General features: G+C 41.6%; 1 protein-coding gene across 4 annotated transcripts in view; it reads left to right on the forward strand.

Moving 5' to 3' along the window:
* The window catches only part of ttll7 (tubulin tyrosine ligase-like family, member 7), a 76,976-nt gene that overhangs the window by 25,291 nt on the left and 31,972 nt on the right, over positions 1-19,713 (forward strand). For all 4 annotated transcript variants that reach the window (XM_034230009.1, XM_034230012.1, XM_034230010.1 and 1 more), the window contains exons 9-13: positions 190-348; positions 10,634-10,728; positions 12,517-12,664; positions 14,011-14,084; positions 17,459-17,594. In XM_034230009.1, coding sequence (XP_034085900.1) covers positions 190-348; positions 10,634-10,728; positions 12,517-12,664; positions 14,011-14,084; positions 17,459-17,594 — 612 coding nt within the window. The remainder of the gene's footprint in view (positions 1-189; positions 349-10,633; positions 10,729-12,516; positions 12,665-14,010; positions 14,085-17,458; positions 17,595-19,713) is intronic.

The raw sequence follows: 19,713 nt of genomic DNA on the forward strand, positions 1-19,713 counted from the left end.
TTGTTTGCAGCCACAATTAAAACCGGATTAATTGCAACATTTTCAGTTAAAGAAGCCTTTATCAGCTGTTCTAAAACGTTCCTTTTTCAGGATGATAGCAACTGACTAAAACAAAGTAAGAGTTGCGCTCACTCTTTGTCAGCTCAGCTCGGTCATTCTCTCTCTCTTTGTGTTTGGTGTCCCTGCCAGGAGCTGGTGGTGAAGACCATAATAGTGGCAGAGCCCCACGTGCTGCACGCCTATCGCATGTGTCGCCCCGGACAACCACCAGGGAGCGACAGTGTCTGCTTTGAGGTGCTGGGCTTCGACATCATCCTGGGACCGCAAACTCAACCCTGGCTACTGGAGGTACAACTCAGTCTGTGTGGTGGGTGTGTGTGTGTGTGTGTGTGTGTGTGTGGGTGTGTGTGTGTGTGTGTGTGTGTGTTGTGTGTATGTCCGTTATTCAAGTATATTTAAACTTGCACACATTATAATTAAAATGTTATTTATTCATTTTTTTTTTTTTCAATGTAAAAGTAATATTTATAAATGTCCTACTTTTACGTACCGGTATTATATTATTCCAATCATATTCTTTAAAAATGTAAAAAATAAAAGATAGTGATAGTACTGTAGGATATTTAGATTTACATTTATGATATTTGTGTGTGTGAGTGTGTGTGTCTCACTGTGTTGTGTGCCAGAAAGACGCTGGCTGCAGTCCTGTGCAGTCTCACCTGTCCTTTGCAGCGACTAAAGTGACAGCGGCTCCTAAACTCAAGTAATGATGCATCAGCAGGAGAGAGAGAGATGTTGCTCCACACTGACAGAAAGCATAAACACACACTGATTTTGCTTACACACACCCTTCCCCGGTGCAGAGAAACACACAGAAACACCAACAATGTCTCAAGGTATGCATTTATGCACATCGAGACATAAGCAGAGACACATTCCCGTGTAAAATAAAACGAAACATGCACACACAATGAGGGTGAGTATGTGCATGCATACACAGCTGCAGTAAAAGTCACAACAAAACGTCTCTCTTGTTTATAGGCAGAATCACAGTAGGAAAAAATATAGGTCAGAACAGCAGGTTGAGTAGATACACACCGCGCCTCATTCTCTCAGTGTCAGTCTCTCAAGTGTCAGTCATTCAGGAGATGGATTCGAGTCCAGAGTCCACTCCAGGATTTCTGTCTCACTGTTCTGATATCAGCCAGGTCAGTTAAAGCGTGACCTAAATCCTTTAACCCAAAGTGGCCTGCGCGCCTTTTACCTCCTCTTCCCACAAATTGACTGAAGGATGGGAATGCCTCTGGGTATAATTGTTTGTTTTCCCCCATTGTGACAGCTCAAATAAATCTTGCGATTTTCAGAAAGCCCCTGATTTGGATAAAAGTGTCATTTTGGTGTGTTTAGAAGATAGTCGAATTAGGGTGTTATAATTACCTGACGCGTTACGTGTGATTGCGCCGTCGTACTTCATGACAAAAGGATGTACAAAAGGGAGCAAGAAGGTGGTGTTCCTTCTTGACTGCTGGTGCACAGTGAGAGTAAGTGTGTGTATGTGTGTGTGTGTGTTTATGTATGTATGAGACATGGGAAACAGCCGTGAATGCCGTTGCTCCACTCCAGCAGTAATGATCCACCCTGTGCTACTAGCAGCTCTCTATAACTCTCATCAATTAACATCCCACGCACACACGCACACGCACACACAGCCCTGCTTCTCTTTCACGGCAACATTTACAGCACCAATCATTTATTTTCCAAAATTCCAACTGATTAGTCGGGGGATAGTTGCAAGCATGGAGACCACTTCTCAAATCCTCACTGCGTACGTTGTCAAGCCTGAAATTACTTTATTACCACTTTTTAGCCCGTCAACGTTCTTTTTCTATTCTGCAGGGATGCCGCCGAGCCCATAGGCTGGTTTCCACAAGCGGTACCCTATAGCAAGCCCTCAGGTCCAAATTAAATTTGAAGCAGATCGCTTTGCGGAGTTTTGTGGTAAATTGAATCTATTTCACTGCGTTTCACCATTTTTTTTTTTTAATGTATTCTGCCTACCCCTTTGAGTTACAAAACAGTAAAACTTGTGGCAGGAATTGCAACACAATCTAGGCCTTACAGGTTTGTTTTGAATTTGTGGACTCCAGCTCTCAGGTTTCTTATTGGTGTCACTGTGAATTACGTGGGCCACGCCTCGTTGGGGCTTTACCCAGACTGCTGTTCCGACAATGTCTTCCTCTACTCTTTAAAACGTCAAAGTTGGTTGCTGGACATGCAGACTCGCAGCCAGGAAATGAGAGTTCAACCTGTTGTAAACTCAATACCAGTCGGGGTACCTGAAAGCTAGATGGTATCATATATAAGAAACTGTCAGATGACATTAATCCTGCCCTTTGTATTTATATTTTTGTTTGTCATTTCCTGAGTGTATGTAGTAGGCTGGTGAGGGAAAAGGAACATGATTTGCCTCTCACATCCTCCAATGTTTTTTTCAGACAAGGTATTCAAAATAGTGCAAGTCCCATGATTAGAGGACAACTTGCCTCTATCTAACATCTCAAGAAAACTTCTGTGCAAGATACAATTCACCAGCTGTTTGTAAGAGAACGTGCACAAAGACATCATTGCAAATATACTGATAACGAACAGTGAGACTTGGGAGGCAAAAGCCACAGAGCAGCGCCCTCCTGCTAAATAGCTTGTCACAGGGGTGAAAACAGAGAAGGCTGGAGTGAGGATTCTCAAACCAAGGCTAGGCATCAAATAGGCGCATTGTGCTGAGAGCAGGTATAGCAGGGGAGATAAAAAGAAGGTAAAAAGAGAGTGACAGGCTTTTGTGTGATCCTTATCTTAATTCAGCAGAGTTTTCAACACAAGCTGTACCTCCTATGACATTCAAAACATCAGCGCTACACACACACTTGCTCAAATGGTGTAACCCGAGACATTCACTTTCATTAAACCAGCCCAGACAGCATCTGTGTCTCGTATAGGCAAGGCATTTCATTGAGCCGTGTTCTTCGCTTCACACAGACACACACACACACACACACACACACACACACACACACACACACACACACACACACACACACACGGACACATTCACACGCACGACTGCCTAAGACTTTGGTTTGTGTTGCCAAGGCTTTTGCTTTGAGGGCTCTATTGAGTGTTTGCTTTGTCTTTTGAAAGCAAAATAATAAAGAAAAGGAAAACAAGAAATACAATTGACAACATAATTGATGCAAAAATAAGTATACATTTAATATAGCCTAGGAACACTATTATGATACAGGCTTTGCTCATGAATTCTGCTCAAACGTGGTGGTGCTTTAAAATTGGGGTGTTGGGTCAAACCGAACAGCAGCCCCGTTCTCCAAATCCCAGTATGAGCCATAAGGACTGCATTAACTCAACTGACATGAATATAGCAATCGTTCTACATCATTTCATCACCCCCGCCACCCCTCTGTCAAGTTCAATCCAGGGCCCAATTTGCTGTAAGCGGCCATGACGAATAACGTCAAATGGCGTGAAGAAGAATTGGTGAAAAATATACTAAAGGTTTGGTGGGTGATGGTCTGGGAGGAATAATACACACACAAAAAACGATTCATTTAAATGATCTGTCCTTTGTTACTGAAACTGAACCGACATAGAGGAAAATGCATTGTTCTCATGGGGTACTGATTGGTGTCCATGGACAACAACACAAAGACAGGTTGATTGAAGGCCATCCTCATTACAGACTCATTTCATTAAAAAACAACACAGAAAGCAAATACGCTTAAGCTGGTAAACTAAAAAGGAAAAACAACTGTTTGTAGGAAGCACAAATAATTAGAAAGCCATCTCTCTAGTGTCAGGCTGCATGAAGGCTGGTCGGTCTGCTTGTTAGGGCCACAGTCCCCTTGTGTGTGTGTGTGTGTGCATCTGAATTAGATTTATGCTGTCGGTGTGTGTGTGTGTTTGAATAGGTGCATACTGTAGGTACTGTATGAGTGTTTGCCTGCAGTATAAACACACATGTAGTATGAAAGCCACCACATGCAACTGGGGGTGCTTCTGTGTCTCGTGTGAATGTGTCTACACTCAGTGTGTGGGGGTGTGTGCATCTAGACGTGTGGTCTTTGTCCCTATGGGAATAGCCCTCTGTGGTGTTTGTGTGTGGTGTGTGTGTGTGTGTGTGTGTGTGTGTGTGGTGTGTGTGTGTGTGTGTGTGTGTGTGTGTGTGTGTGTGAGAGCATGCTTGGTCATCCTGAAGTACCTACCTACCCCAGCCCGTCTTTTTATCGCGTTCGAGTAATGGAGGTATCATGCTTAAAACACTGAAACAGACCAATTCAGTGTCTACTGAAATAAAGCAAGGAGGGAAACACGTTATTTTCCAACTTTCACGGTGTTTACTTAATGTAACGTTTCGGTATTGAGACACTATAGGACACGGGAGCTTAGGCAGCTCGATTATTGATAGCTGCAACGTAACTACCATCTCCTCATCCATCTCCTTCCCTTTCTCTCCCTCCTGCTCCCCCTTTAGGACGGCAATGTGCAGAGTGATTGGCAGCTAATGAAGGCGGGCATGGTTAGGTCAACCGTGGCACTGGTTTGTTTGTGTCTAACTGTGTTTGTGTGTGTGTGAGTGAATGGGCTTCACGACAACAGACCAACAGGCTGCAGCTGGACTGCTCCCCTAAGGGCCGTGATTCCTCACCCCCACCTCTCCCTCCTTCTCCCTTCCTGCAACTTTCCTCTTTCTGGGCTCTGTCCCCGATTGTTCAAGTGAGTTTGGGTTTGCCTGTCCATCCTCAGAGCCACATAATCCAGACTTCCTTTTCTTTTGAGTGCAAGTGTATGTGTGTGTGTGTTTATGTTGGGGGTGTGTGTTTGTGGAGAGTAATGTGCGCTGGCAAGTGTAAACAGATGCCACGATACACATAGAAACAAACACATGGATCTTTTTTTTTTCTCTCTTTTACATCCCTCACACACGTTAACAGAGAACTGTAAATGAATTACAATGACTGAAAAACACTGTAGACTTGCTGTGTGGAATAAATGCACCTCACACTTATGAAAGCTTTCGATTGAAATTCTATTTCATCTCTGCAGAAGGAGATGAAAATGTTATGTTATGACAGCCTTCCCATAACGTTTGAAGAGTAGCCATTCAAAACGTAGCTGTTTTCCTATTTAGAGGTTAGCCTGCCTTTCAGATATTTTGCTCAGGTAAATTTGAGGAGTGTTTTCTAACCCCTACAACAGCAGAGTCAAACATCTTTGTGTATCCTGGGTGATTAAGGAGGAATTTACTCGTTACCTGTCCCTCTCAAAAGGAATTTTCTAGGGTGAAAAAGATTGAGTATACATACAGTTCGATACGCAATTATCTTTCAGTCAATCGTGCACGCTTCATTGTCCTTTTGCCTTTTGATTTCTTCTTTGGTACTTTGTTGGATTCATTCTTATTTTAATGTCCATGGATCTCGGCCTCAGCTCTAGGTCTTTGCCATGCGAACCCCTAGGTGGCAGTAGTTACCTCGAGCCACTCTTGGGATTATACCAGGTTTATTAAAGAATAATTAGAATGATGTATGGGACTGTCTGTCTCCATCCACATCCATTTTCCCCCAACATGACTATTTCATGGAATAAGTATCAAATAGGAGCGCACAGGCCTCGTATGTGGGGCAGTTGAAAAACACCCCCCAACATTTAGTCATTTATCATCAGCCATGTTTGGCAGCACCAGCACCAGTGATTGTGTGTGTGTCACTGTGTTTGAGTTGTGTGTGTGTGTGGTGTTGTGTGTGTGTGTGTGTGTGTGTGTGTGGTGTGTGTGTGTGTGTGGGTGTGATTGAATATATATGTTGGTTGTTTAGAGTGACATATGGAACTGTAGTGTGTGTGTGGTGGTTCAGTGTGTGAGTGACATTAAAAGGGAGATATATTTACTCTTGCATATGTATGCCTGTCTCAGACCGAAGGTGTGTTTTGTTGATATATCTCTAACGTTTTGGGGCACTAAGTTGGAAATTCCGTGTGTGTGTTGTTGAGTCCAGCTGCATATCTCTTGTTCACTTTAACACATCTTGTCCACCTTCGGAGCGTCTTTTACTTTTTGTGGCTGTGTCAAATTGTATCTCTGTGTGTCTTAGAAAATAAATAAATAGCAACAACAAAAGCAACCCTTCCTGCTCCCTGCCAGCCAGACAGTCAGCAGGTCAGGCTGACTGGTGGCTGAGCTAAGCGTTGGCCCGCTCACTCCAGGACCTTTACCAGCGGCTCAGCATGCTCAGCTAGAGTTTCCCTGTGTTGACGGATCACTAAAACGCAAAAAAAAAAAGAACAAACAGTGATTGATAAGACGGCTGAAACAAGAGAGCGACTTAACATGCGGCCAGCTGTCTGTCTTTCTGTCGCTCTGCTTCTCATGCTCTCCCTCTCCGCCTCGCTTTCTCATTCCACCATGGTGCGGCAACAAACACTCCATTCTGACAGCGGTTGAACTGTGCCGATACCCTCGAGTGTGCGGGGCAGAATGGGAGGCTTGTCAAAGCAGTGGTTGTTTACACTCTGCCAGGAATAATAAGAGGGGGTCGTTTTTCTGAACCGATTAATCACGAGCAGCCACTGCTCTTGTTTACGAGTATTCCAGACACAGAATGGATGTCGATCGGGAGAAGCAATTTGTTGTGGAAAGAAGCAGCTGATTTGTTGTTTATCCATTACTGTTGCTATGTTATTAGGGTCGCTGTGACACAGCAGAGGCCCACAGGCGCAAACTGTTGGATGCCCACTACATTTGGAGTAAAACGTGTGTCATCATTGCAAATAACTTTTTACTGGGTGTATTCATAATTAAGTGTTAACAATGAATTGTTAGATGTATTGGGATCTGAGTTATTCCCCATACCATAGTATGAACTAAAATTAATTATCTCTTGGTAGTAAAGAATGGCCATTTGGCTAGGTTAATAAAAGTGGTATTGTTAGCCGCTTGATTTCTGCCGCTTATTAACGCTCCTTGAGCAATACACCCCCACTACGAGGGACAAACATACGAGGCGGACCCTGCATCCAACACAGGGGGGTGAAAAGCGTTCCCGAGGCAGGGTGTACAGACCCGTTCTCATTCCCAGGTTGTTAAATCCTGCCACTTTGTCCTGCCTCCTGGCATCTAATACAGAAGCACGGTACCCTTTATTGTTTTTGCTTTAGAACATAACGGTTGTAAAACAATCAGGAATGAACATTTAATTTCTCTGATTAACTGCTTTATTACGGCCAACACTCTCTTGTTTGTTGAGTCGGGAAGGACGGGCCAACATAAAATGCTTTTTGTTTTAAACATATGAACTACTATGGCTATGATAAACTATATCAACTAAAAAAAGCATGCAGAATAAGCTGGTTGCACCTTCGCTTATGTTTTTTCCTTAAGAACCTGCAATAAAGATCAGTAGACAGGGTTGCATTTCACAGACAGTTTTACAATAAATGGACCAGAAGCTTGATTTAGCTTTATAAGGGGTTTTCTTATGTGCCTCAGACACACAGCTCCAGGTGCAGAAAATAAAAAGTTACATGTTCTTTATAGGGTATGTGTATGATTTACAGCTCACCCTCTGAACTGTGTATGTTTAACTGGGTGATCAGATGAGTATAAACCTGTCTTGGGAGAAATTACTGACTGATATGTTCCTCTCAGTCATGCTGATTCTATTGTTAAATCAAGTGATTTTTGGAAGATGTGATTCTGATGCAGAATCAAATCAAAACATAGCTAAAAAGGAGTTTCTAATCTTTTCATCTGACATTTTTATTGAATGCGGCTTGAAGCAACCGAGGGCTCCTTTAAGACCCTGCCAGAGTCACTTAAGGAAATCAGAGGGGGGGGGTTTGGGGAGCCTGCAGGGGTTCATTAGGACCAGACTGGTCCAACTTCCTCTGCCAGAGAGGAAAAGGAGAACACAGCAACATGGAGAAATAAATGAATAAGAAAGGTAACGACCAGAGAGTGAGGGCTGGCTAGCAGAGGAGGGGTGGGGGTGAGTGACCAGACAGAAAATAGGTTGAGAGACTGGAAGAAACAGAGTGGGAAAAGAAACTAACCAGAGGGAGAGGGTGACAGGCAGAGAGTAGGAGAGAGAGGAAAGATTGAAGGAGAGCAAAGAGAGACAGCGAGTCCTGCGATGCCAGTCTTCTCTGTGACAGCTTGACACCACAAATCAAACTAAGAAATGAAAACAAGTAACGAGACAACCGTCGCCAGGATCACTGCCAGTCTGGCTTTTACCTATAGGCTACAGCGCTCTAAAGCCATACTCTTTTCATTGTGGCTGTCATATCGAAGGAGTGCTCTAAATGAAACAGACCTCTTCACTCTTTTCCTTTTGTGGTGTTTTTTCCTTTTCCTTAGGTAAGGTACTGTAGGTTGAAGTGGAGCTCTGTCCTTCTCCGCACACAGAGGAATGTATTGTAGACTTCTTTCTATTGAGTGAAAGAGTTGGATAGGGTATTTCTTTCCTCTTTGCACTGGCAGACATTCATCATCCACCCACCCTCCTTCTGATAAATGGTTGTCGTATAGAAAAACTCACATGTGGGTGAATGCACATTTACAAAGGCAGGGCCATTCAGACCCATGTCATGCTCGTGCAGACTCCATAGCTTACTTGTGGCATTTTTGGATCTATTCACTAGTTGAAGAGTGGAGCAACCACTTCAGAGAAAGTTATACAGTATCTTAAGGTTAATATAGACAGCTACAGTGCGGTATATGTTTGAATATCTTTGATTACTTTTATTCACCTATGCTTATCTACATGCAATTCAACATAAAAGCATCCTTGCACAATCATATTCATATTGTGGGAGTTTAGGTTTCTGACTGAAGGACAATTTAGCCCTTGATGTAGAGAGCAGCAGTTCCTTGGAGCCTGGTTGTGATGTAAATATTATCTTAGAGCACAGTTCCAAAATCTGCCTCACAGCAATAAGCACCTTTGGGTTGGAATTAGTAATGGCTAGTTCAGAGGAGAGGAAGAGAAAGAGGGATGGAGATTCTGAGAGCCAAGCCCCCCCAACCTTTGAGATGCTTTGCACATCTCTGTAAAGGAGCTTTGTTGCTTATTTTCAGCCCAAATACCTTTATGGTTGCAAATAGCTTGATTTTTAACACCACGTCCATTAGCCTATTCTTCACCTAAGTGATTGGTGGATAGAAAACATATATGCTCTAAAAGCTCAGATTGTCTCAGTATTTCTCTGTTATTGAAATCAAGATTTGTGATTGGCTGCCGTGCTGCTTCGATGAGTATATCTGTATCCAACTGCCCTTTTCTAAAGCAAGATAGGAAGAAAAGAATGTCTCCGACCCAAATCTTACTGACTATCCAGCTGCAGCTGGAGCACTATTAGCAGTGATTTTCATTTGATTGAAAATGATTGATTTTCATCAACGGATGCAGACATTTTAGGTCAAAATACAGCAGTAGTGAACTCTATACACTGCAGAGTGAGACACAGCATGTCTTTGTCAGTTAACAAATGCTAATTTCCACTTGATAATAACCTCTATATATCAACTATACATTTCAAATAATTATTTGTTAACAATTATAACACATATATTCTAAATCAAATTTTTAAATACCTACATTTATGAAAATATTGCAAATCTAAAAGGTGCCAACAATACTGGTGTTCCCACATCAACAAATCTTTAAGAGGAAACCTGACTTATCTCAAAAATCAAGGCTTACTAACCACAGCCAGCCTTTCAGTGTGCATCTGTTGCATTGTCATCTGGACAGCTCTGAGCAAGACACCATTCACGGTTGCCAGTCCGTTCACCCTCCTTCCGCACCGCTCTCCATTTGCTGGTCCTTTTGTAGTCTCGCACAATCTCTTTTTTACCTGAGAAAATAACAAAGAGTAAAAAGGAAAGAATTGGTTTGTGTGTCAGGTATAATAACTGATATCTGAATATCTTGCACCGGTGCTGGAAATTGTTCTGTTAAGAAAGGTAAAGCTGCTCTTGAATTGTTCCCTTGGTGATACTGGCTTTTGTACCTAAAATCACAGGTGGCTTATTCTGTTCTCGCTCAGTTGACTCTCTGAGCTCTTGATTTGTTTATGATGGGATTGAGTTGAGCGCTGGTAATTCACTAATGCTCACAAAGAGATTATTTGTGGCAGTTGTAAGGATAGGTGTCGCAGTGCCAGGCATACTCAAGTTACAGTCATGGGCTGCTTGCTAAGGCTAGCAGGGTCACAAATCTAGTGACAGTTTACCCTACACAATCTGTTCATATGCGAGCACTCATACACACAAGAGCTCTTCTTCAGGCCCGACAACACACCTCAACGTCAGACAGGATTTATTCCCAGCCAAAGGCCTAAGAGTTTCCTTAGTGTCCTTCAAAGAGAAAAAAACTTCCTTTCCATCTCTCTACTCTTTCCTCTCCTTCTTGTGGGAACAGTGCTCTTTTTTCCAAAGATACCCTAAACCCACTCCTGTAATTGCCTAGTATTTCTGTCTGCTGAATTGAGAAGAAAGAACAAAAATGAGATGAAGTTAAAAAATAAAAAACCCTGAATGTTTCTGTTCTCTCCTCTCTGGCAGATCAATCGAGCTCCGAGCTTTGGGACCGATCAGAAGATTGATCACGATGTGAAGAAAGGGGTACTGCTCGATGCTCTGAAACTCCTCAACATTCGGTAATATTCTCCACCACTGTCACACACACGCATGCACATGATTGCAGATAGACACACATGAATTGTGTGGCCCGTTAAGTTTAATGTGCAGAAAGAAGCAAAAGCGATTCGTCCCAGTTTTCTTTATTTACCAACGCTGAAAACTTTTGAATTACGTTTAATGCGCAGAACAATTCGACTTTCTTCCTGCTTTGTTTTTAGACTGATGGCAAAGCAGTGACATTATTCAGAGACTAACAGCTTTGAGCAGCTTTGAGACAAAAACAATGCCAAGATACAAACTAAGCTTCTACTGTGCACCCTTCAATCCAGACGTGTGTGTGTGTGTGTGTGATAGGAACAGGATAACAGTGAGTTATGTTATCTGTATTTCAAGTTTACTTTATTTGTTAACATAAGCTTACTGTTTTGCTTTTTTCACTTTGCTTTGTATTTATTTGCCTGTTTAGGTTATGCACATTGTCATATTTGGTGTGTCATGTATTTATTTGTGTACGTTGTGTTTGTGTTCGCGTGTGTGTGTTTGCTGGCATGCTTTTCTGTCCCCTGGCTACAGCGAGCCTGTCCACTGATTGATCATCGTACACCAGACCTCTGGACCTCTCTGCTCTCTTTTTGTCTCTCTCTCTTTGTGCTTACTGCTCCAAATATAGTCTCAACTCCTGTCACACACATGCACAAAGGCAGCACACAAATGTAGAGCACACACAAACGCGCACATCAATGGATCAATTACACGCAGCAGCGATCTAGTTTGGCCAAGTGTGGAGCGTGGTGCAGCCATCCAACACACAAACTCACTCCGTCCTCCTGCTCAGCCTCAGTCGACACACACAAATCTCTTATCAAAATGATTTGTTTCATGGCTGATGTTTGCTGTGTTCCCACAGATTAAAAGCCTAGATTTGATTATTTCCTGGCAAATAAATCGTAGGAGGCCTTGAAAGGCGGCGGGGGAGCTTTTTCACAGGACAAACTGCTTATGTTCATGCTGGAGTGAATGAGGGTTTTGTTCTACCTCGCTCACTTTTCCTTATATAGTAATGGCTTTGCTCCCCAAAGGAGGGGTTGGTGGTGTGTAGAGGTAGGGTCGGCTCACAACCCCAACTGTATCAACGTGGGATCAATTCAGACCCGGCCGGGCATGGACATTGATAAACCTCAGCCCCCCAACAGCACTCAATATCCAATTTAAAGGGCCAGCGATTGACTAAAATGAATTGCCCTTTCTCCAGACCGCAATGGCCTATTGTTCAGAATAGCTGTCTGGTCCTGTTCATCTTGTGGTTGTCACTTTGTTTGTGTCTGGGCTCTCTCTTTATCTCTGTATTGTTAAATGTTTTGTGAGGGATTTTCTTTCTTTCTTTTTGACCACACAGTTCTTCAGTTAGGGATGAGACCTGAATGCTTTCCAACTTTGTCATTGTTTACAGCATTCATGAAAACCTTTTTCTGCAGATAACATCTGTTTTCAACCGAGAGCTATGTAGCGATAAAATAAGTCTTGTGTTTCTCGAAATAACTATTGCTGTGTTCGGTTATGACACAGAAATGAGAAAGATAAAGAGCATCTAAACGGTTTTAAGTCAATGGGATTTCAAGTCAAGTGCATTTATTTCTCAGCAGCCGCAGTTAAAACTGTCAAGAAAAATAATCGAAGATGTGTTTTTGGAAAACACAGTTGTCAGAGCTATTATTGAAAAAAATGGTATTCTCAGATAATGTGCTCTTTTTTTCGTACTCAAATCTGCACTCTTGTGAATCTTAACTTGTTATATGTTGTTCCAGAGCCAGTGATAAGAAACGCAACCTGGCCCAGCAGAAAGCAGAGGCTCAGCGCCGGCTCTATGGACACGGCTCCGTGAAGAAACTCTCAGCTGCTTCCTCAGACTGGGAGAAACAACGGCACACACTGGAGCGCAGGAGAGAGGAGCTGGTGAGGCACAGACACATTATTTATATCATATTATTATAACTACAGCATCTGGTTCTCTGGTGAGCCTCAGAGAGCCTTCTAATGAGCTTTCGAGTGGCTGTTTAATCATTAGATAAAAGTAAGAAATGTGCTGAAGAAGTCACATAAATAAAGGCGTTGACTTTGGATATCACAACGCAGATTGTAACATCATCATTTAGAGATGTTCTTTTCCCCCTTTAGCTAGATAAGGCTTTATGTTATGCACTAACACTTAATTGAGGTTTTTCTAATTTTCAAGTCATGTGGGAGACAACCCTACTCCATTAAAGGCTCTTAAGGGTGTGGCAAAGAAACATGACCCTATATACATTAAAATGTAGCTAACTACAAACAAAAACATTCAGGTACAGGCAATCATCAGATAAATGCTCATAGATATCAACAGATACATTTAGTTAGCACATCAACCAGTTGGTAAAAAAGAACAAATTAGAAATTCTTATTTCATACGATGTGTTACTTCAGTAAACAACCCAACAATCTATAGGTTTGTTTCTGCACAGGATTTAAACAAGAAGAAAAGCTGGAGCAGAAATTCAGTTTCTTACTTCTTACTCTACAATCAAAAGAGTCTTCTCCCTGGCCTTCTAGTCAGAGCGAAGCATGACACCTGATTATTCCCTGTGTTTTTGTTTTTTATATTTCTGTTGTAAATTATTGTCTTTTATTGTGATTGTAGTGAAGTGTTTTTATTACATGTACAGCACTTTGGCTCGACCAAAAATCGCTTTTAAATGTGCTATATAAATAAAACTTGATTTGATCAAAAGAGTCAAAGTTTTCTTAGATAAGCATACCATTTAATTATGTTCTCTTTGAAATGGAGTCAGGGAGCTGTTCTCACATATATAGGGGGAAAAGTGGCAGTTACTGGTACATACGCTTTGTGCGCTCTTTGATTAGCCTTTTGATAAGCCAGGATAGTAATCAGTGGCATAAGAAAAGAGGGTGTACAGGCACTACTTTGAAAGGGGGACCACCTCGTGTTTGAGTGCTGTTATGGCTGACGTGCAAGACCAGGTTCAGGTGTATTTAACTCACATATTGCTCAGAACCTGTAATCGGAGTGAAAACCTCTTTGTTTTATACTCAATTGGCTGACTGAGCTCCACCATTATATCTTCTAAACATTACAATTACAGACTATATGGAAAAATGCCTCTTAATTATGATGCATTGTTGGTGAGTTGTTTTCTCCCTTTCTGCCTTTTCCATCATTCTTGCTGTATTCCTATTACAGGATGAGGTCAGAAGGCAGTGACTTTAACCTGAGAAATATATTTTGTTTCTCCTATTTCTTTTAGAAAGAGAGACTGGCACAGGTCCGCAAGCAGATCTCCAGGGAAGAGCATGAAAAGCAACATCTGGGCAACTACAGGTAAGGAAGAGGCAAACTGCCGGGCAGAGGGGGCCCTCCCTTCAGGAACCCCACCCAGTATTCTGGTACCATCTCCACTTGCATTTAGGGGGTCATCTGCAGAGTGCCACGCTCCCAGGAGAATACATAATGGAGCTGCAGAGAGAACAAACAAAAGAGAACACCCACTGCTTTAAAAGAGCACAAGGTGGAAGAATTAAGACTGAGAGAATATGTTAAATAGAAAGGGAGAAAGGAAAACAGAGTGTGTTATGTGGAGGTATAAATGGATACTCCCTTAAACGCAGTGCAATTCGGAAATTCAAATGACCATGTATACTTTATATGTATATGTAAATATGCCTGCCTGCTGCAAGCCTTTCCTCATCTCTTCTATCCCCCACACACCTCTACTGTTTTATCCTCTGACTCCAGCTGGGATTTTGGAAGACATCGTGTGTGACAAGTTTTTACATTCACCTCTCAGATGGAGCAGATCCATCTTAGAGCATGACTCAGCAACACCGACTTTGATTTGTCGCTTATCCTCTGCAAATTGCTAACGCTCCTTCACTCCCTCAGTTTTTTCTTCCTGCCTCCATCTCTTTATCCAACATGTGCACGCACATTTATAGGTCTTGCTTTCTCTTTCTCTCTCTAAGTTGTATATATACACACACACACACACACACACACACACACACACACACACACACACACACACACACACACACACACACACACACACACACACACACACACACACACACACACCCACACACACACACACACACACACACACACACACACACACACACACACACCACACACACACACACACACACAGACAATTGGCTCACACAGACACACACTGGGCCTTTTTTTGCTGTAACCTGAAGTGTAAGTGACTTCTTGACTCATCACTTGACTGAATGGCTAGTCAGAATGCAGATGGCAGGCTGCATGAAGTGCTGTCACCTCCTTCCTCTTTTCAGACACGCAGCCAGACAGTCAATCAGAGAGGCTGAGGTCTGTCTGGAGCGCCCCTAATAAAGCCCTCTTAGCATTCAAATGGTGTCCCGGCGCAGCACTGGAGTCTGATTAATACACTGCTACTCATTAGATGAGTTTGGGTAATGAACTTACTTACATTCGGCGATTAGATGAAACTTGCCTCAGTTACAGACAAGCCAAGACCCTGATGAACCGGAGGGAAACCCAGCTGGTAACTGCCATTGTTGATGTGCATTTAACATCACTTACACAGTTGGAATCAGGAGCCTTTTGACCTTAACAGAGATAGTTTTAAGCTAATGTAAGTGGAATATGAATATTAGTTTTCTCTATCGCCCAATTGGGAACATGTGGGAGGAAAATAAGCCTCAGCACAAACGTTTTATTTAAAAAACAATATTGCAGGGTCAACCTCAAATAAAACGTCCATATGTTCAGAGAGGGAGAGTGCCAAAAAGAGGGAGCAGTTAACACCCACTATAAAAGTGTAAAAACGATAAAAGACCTTTTACTTTTCACTGATTTATGTTGCTTTTTGAGAGTCGACCATTTCTGGCTCTTTTCATATATTGTCATTTAAATTCAGTATATCCCACTGTTGTGTAGGGCTGCTCGATTATGGCAAAAATCATAATCTCGATTATTTGGGTCAATAATCGATATCACGATTATTAAAAACGATTATCCATTTACTTTGAAAACATCAATTTATTGAAAAAAAAAGGTGTAGTATGTTTTTAACAGTTGATTACCCTGAACTTTAAGTATAATTCAACTGAAAAACCAATACAAAAATAATATATATATATATATTTTAAATAAATAATAATAATAAAAAATATATATATAATCGTTTTATTTAGATTATGTTGTTTTCATAATCGTTGCAAGACAAAATCGTAATTGCGATTAAAATACGATTAATTGAGCAGCACTACTGTAGATTTTTTTCACTGCTCTCAGAGTCTCTTAGGAGGAAGAAAATAATCTGGTCCATGTACCTTAAAGGTGGTATCCTATAGGATAGTGCCAAGGGAAGGTAATAAAGTGAGGTTTCTTAACATTCAGTAGTTTCCTGATTGGAACTGCAGTAACTAAAGTAATGCATAGAATTGGGTCAAAGTTTAAACTATATAGAAATCATGTCTGCATTAAGTGTTCAAACGGCAGATGGGGTGCAGTAAAATGTTTAATGATGAAATTGGGCAATGTTAAACTTTACTTGGCATTATACCCTTACTACAATCTACAGCTGAGATGCTGATGTGTGAAAAGCCTAACAGTAATGCCTTAGAAAATGTCATACAGCCGCATAAACAGTGAAGCCAACTTTATATCTGTGTGTTTGACAGTCAAATTATGTCTGTACTTTACTCCCCTTAAGTTAACACTATGTTCATTCAAATGCGTATCTGTCTGTAAATGTCTCTCTGCTTTTACACTCCTCTCTGTGCTTAATAAAACAGTGTCATTGTTTTGATTTGATGGCTAAAGCAATGACATGGGAGCATTTGGAGATGTATTATGAGGATAACCAGGCAGAGCTTTATACTTTTTCCTAATCCTCCCAGGCCTAAGATAAACACTGAGCACTGTTAAAACCAAGCAGAAGTATACATAAGGTGTGAATGGGCACATCAGCAAAGACTGTGACACACTTTGAAGTGCACTTTTCAGTGCGGGTGTGTGTGTGTGTGTGTGTGTGTGTGTGTGTGTGTGTGAAGCAGTTGCATTGATGTATTACACCATGTGAAAATAATGGATTGAAGTTTGTACAGTTTCTTGACTCAAGGTCTCCATTAATACTTCTTTCCTTCTGTCTGTCTTTTCTCTGCCCCTCACCTTCATTTGTCTCTCCATCATTCCACACCTCTCATTGAAATACTTATAATTCTCTCTGCCTGTATTTCCACTCCTGCTTTTTTTGTCCATCTACCACTCTCACCCGCTGTGCCTCGACCTCTCTGTGCCTCACTCCATCACCTCTTCTTTCATCAATCTCTCCCCCTCTCAATCTCTGTATTGCTTTTCTCTGTCTTCGTGCTCTTTTTCTTCATCTTTCTTTCTTTTCACTCCTTTCTTACTCTCCTTTTTTCTGTCTTTTATCCGACTCCCTCCCACTTCTGTCACCACTCCTCCTCTCACCTCGTATCCCTTTTTTGCTGAACCCCAATCCCCTTCTTCTCTTTCTTTTCCTCCACCCAATCACTCCCACCCTCTCCTCTGTGAACCCATACTCTGTTTTCTCTATTTCATCATGTCTTCTCTCACCCTTCTCATCCCATTTCTCCGAGTACTGATGACCCTCCTTTTTTGCCTTTTCTTTCTCCACTCCTCCCTCACTCTCCTTGCTTTTCTCCCTGTGTCTCTGCGGCATACAGACGTATTTACCCCCCAGACGACAAGCTGCTGTTGGAGAAGTATGAAAGCCTGCTCTCGGCCGCCTTTCAGACCTTCCTCGCCGGGCGAGCTGCCTCACTTCAAAAGGAAATGAATAATCCTCTGAAACGAATGAAGGCACGTACGTCAGTGGCATTCATACACACACACACACACCACACACACACACACACACACACACACACACACACACACACACACACACACACACACACACACACACACACACACACACACACCACACACACACACACACACACACACACACACACACACACACACACACACACACACACCACACACACACACACACACACACACCTGCAGAGCCTCACACAAAAACACGCACAATATGCAGACACTTGTGGACAAGCACATGAAAGAAAATAATAAAAATACACATGCATTTCTATTAAGATTCTGTCCACAGAGGCAAGAAAGGATGCGCAAATAATGTGGAAAGTGTGCTGCTGTCCTTCAGATTTGTAGGAACGTCTGACAGAATGTCCTTCTTCTTCTTCTATCTCTGCAGAGCTTTTCTACTGTCATTCACTTCGAAAATATGTATTGTGCTGTGCACATGAGCTTTTAGAAGCAAATCAAACCAACACAACAGTGTCATTTTTTCTTTATTTACATTTAGACACTCTTTTCAGTTTCTCTTGTCCTCTTCCTATATATTCCTGTTATGGAGAGGCTTCAAAGTTGATTACAGTTGCTGCCCACGTATTTTGGTTTACTTTCTTTCAGGGAGATTATTTATTTAGATTCAGGGATACACATTGGAACATATAGTTGTAGTACACACACTTGTTTTGCAATATACTGAGACACATGCATGTTTGTATGTGGGGGTAGAAGTCATTGCATGCATATAAATACCAATGCCGGTCTGGTACCAGGAGGGATCTAGCTTCAGCTGAACCTCAAGGTATGGAGAGACTTTGCAATGAAGAGAAGTTCATTTCTAGACCAAACAACTTTGGTAGAGAGAGGCCGAATAGAGAGAAATGTGGAGGGTTTAAATGATGACGGAAGAAGGTTGACAATAATAGTCATAAAGTATAAAGATGGTGAGAAGCTGATAAATAGAGAGAATTATGATAAGACTATTATTAAGGACGCACTTGATGAGTTGAGTCAAGTTCCAAAGAAAATATACACAAGAAAGAGGCACTGTTCTGTTTTGAAGTCTGGTTATGTATTCAGAAATAGAAAATCAATTAATCAAAAAGACACGGAGAAAGGATTGGGGGATATTACAACACATGGAGGGAAAGGCATTGCAGATGATATGATATGCAGATATGCAGATCACACAAAGAAACATACTGCTTTTGGCAACCAAATATTAAAAATGAATGCTTATAATGGATATTTCTGACAGTGGTGTTGACATTAAAAATTCATTTCACTGGGAGGGGATGTCATATACAACTACTGCAGCTTTTGTAGAAACAAACCTACTTCAACAGCTTCCACCCACTTGCAAGCTGGTTTCAGAAAGTTAATGGGCGTCCTTTCAACAGGGGAATCTTTGATACATAGATACTTTTTGGTGGAGATGTCAATCAAAGATCAGGCATACAACTGGCCGAGGTATGTTCAACACAAAAATGTGGCTCTCAGTCAATGTAGAAAGCAAGAAAGATGATTAGAACAAAGGAAAATCGATCTAATGTTTGCTAACTCATGTTCATGAGTATATACTGGATTGTCAGTGACAGTGTGAGAAACCAATCTCGTCAATCTTTTAAAATAAATTATGTTAATGAATTCAAATATGATATTCAGCAGACCAGGGAAGAATATAATATGATTTGAGTTTCTTGACAGACTTTAGGTGGGTTTGTTTGTGCCCTTCAGCTTCGTTATTGTTATCATTTTCCTCCCACATGTTCCTATTTGAGCTCTAGACAAAACTAATATTCATACTCCATTCTCATTGCTCACACTGACTGTGGAGACTCAAAAACTACTTTATTTATGACCTGCACAAGTTTGAATGCTTTTGTTGCAAATAGAGTACTTCTAAAAGATCTTCAAGTTCCCAATTCAAGGCCTGATATTGTTAAAATCAGCCAAGCCTCGACATTGAAAAGGTTTTCGATAACATTAGGTTACACTTTCTGTACTCCAACACAACAAACTCTTCCTGGCACTCTTCACTCCAACTCCCACTTTTTTCTTCCGGCCACAATTCACCTCTTGGTAGATTTAAGCTTCTGCCAAATAC

This window comes from Gymnodraco acuticeps, unplaced genomic scaffold (assembly GCF_902827175.1).
Source record: "Gymnodraco acuticeps unplaced genomic scaffold, fGymAcu1.1, whole genome shotgun sequence".
NCBI classification, from domain to species: domain Eukaryota; kingdom Metazoa; phylum Chordata; class Actinopteri; order Perciformes; family Bathydraconidae; genus Gymnodraco; species Gymnodraco acuticeps.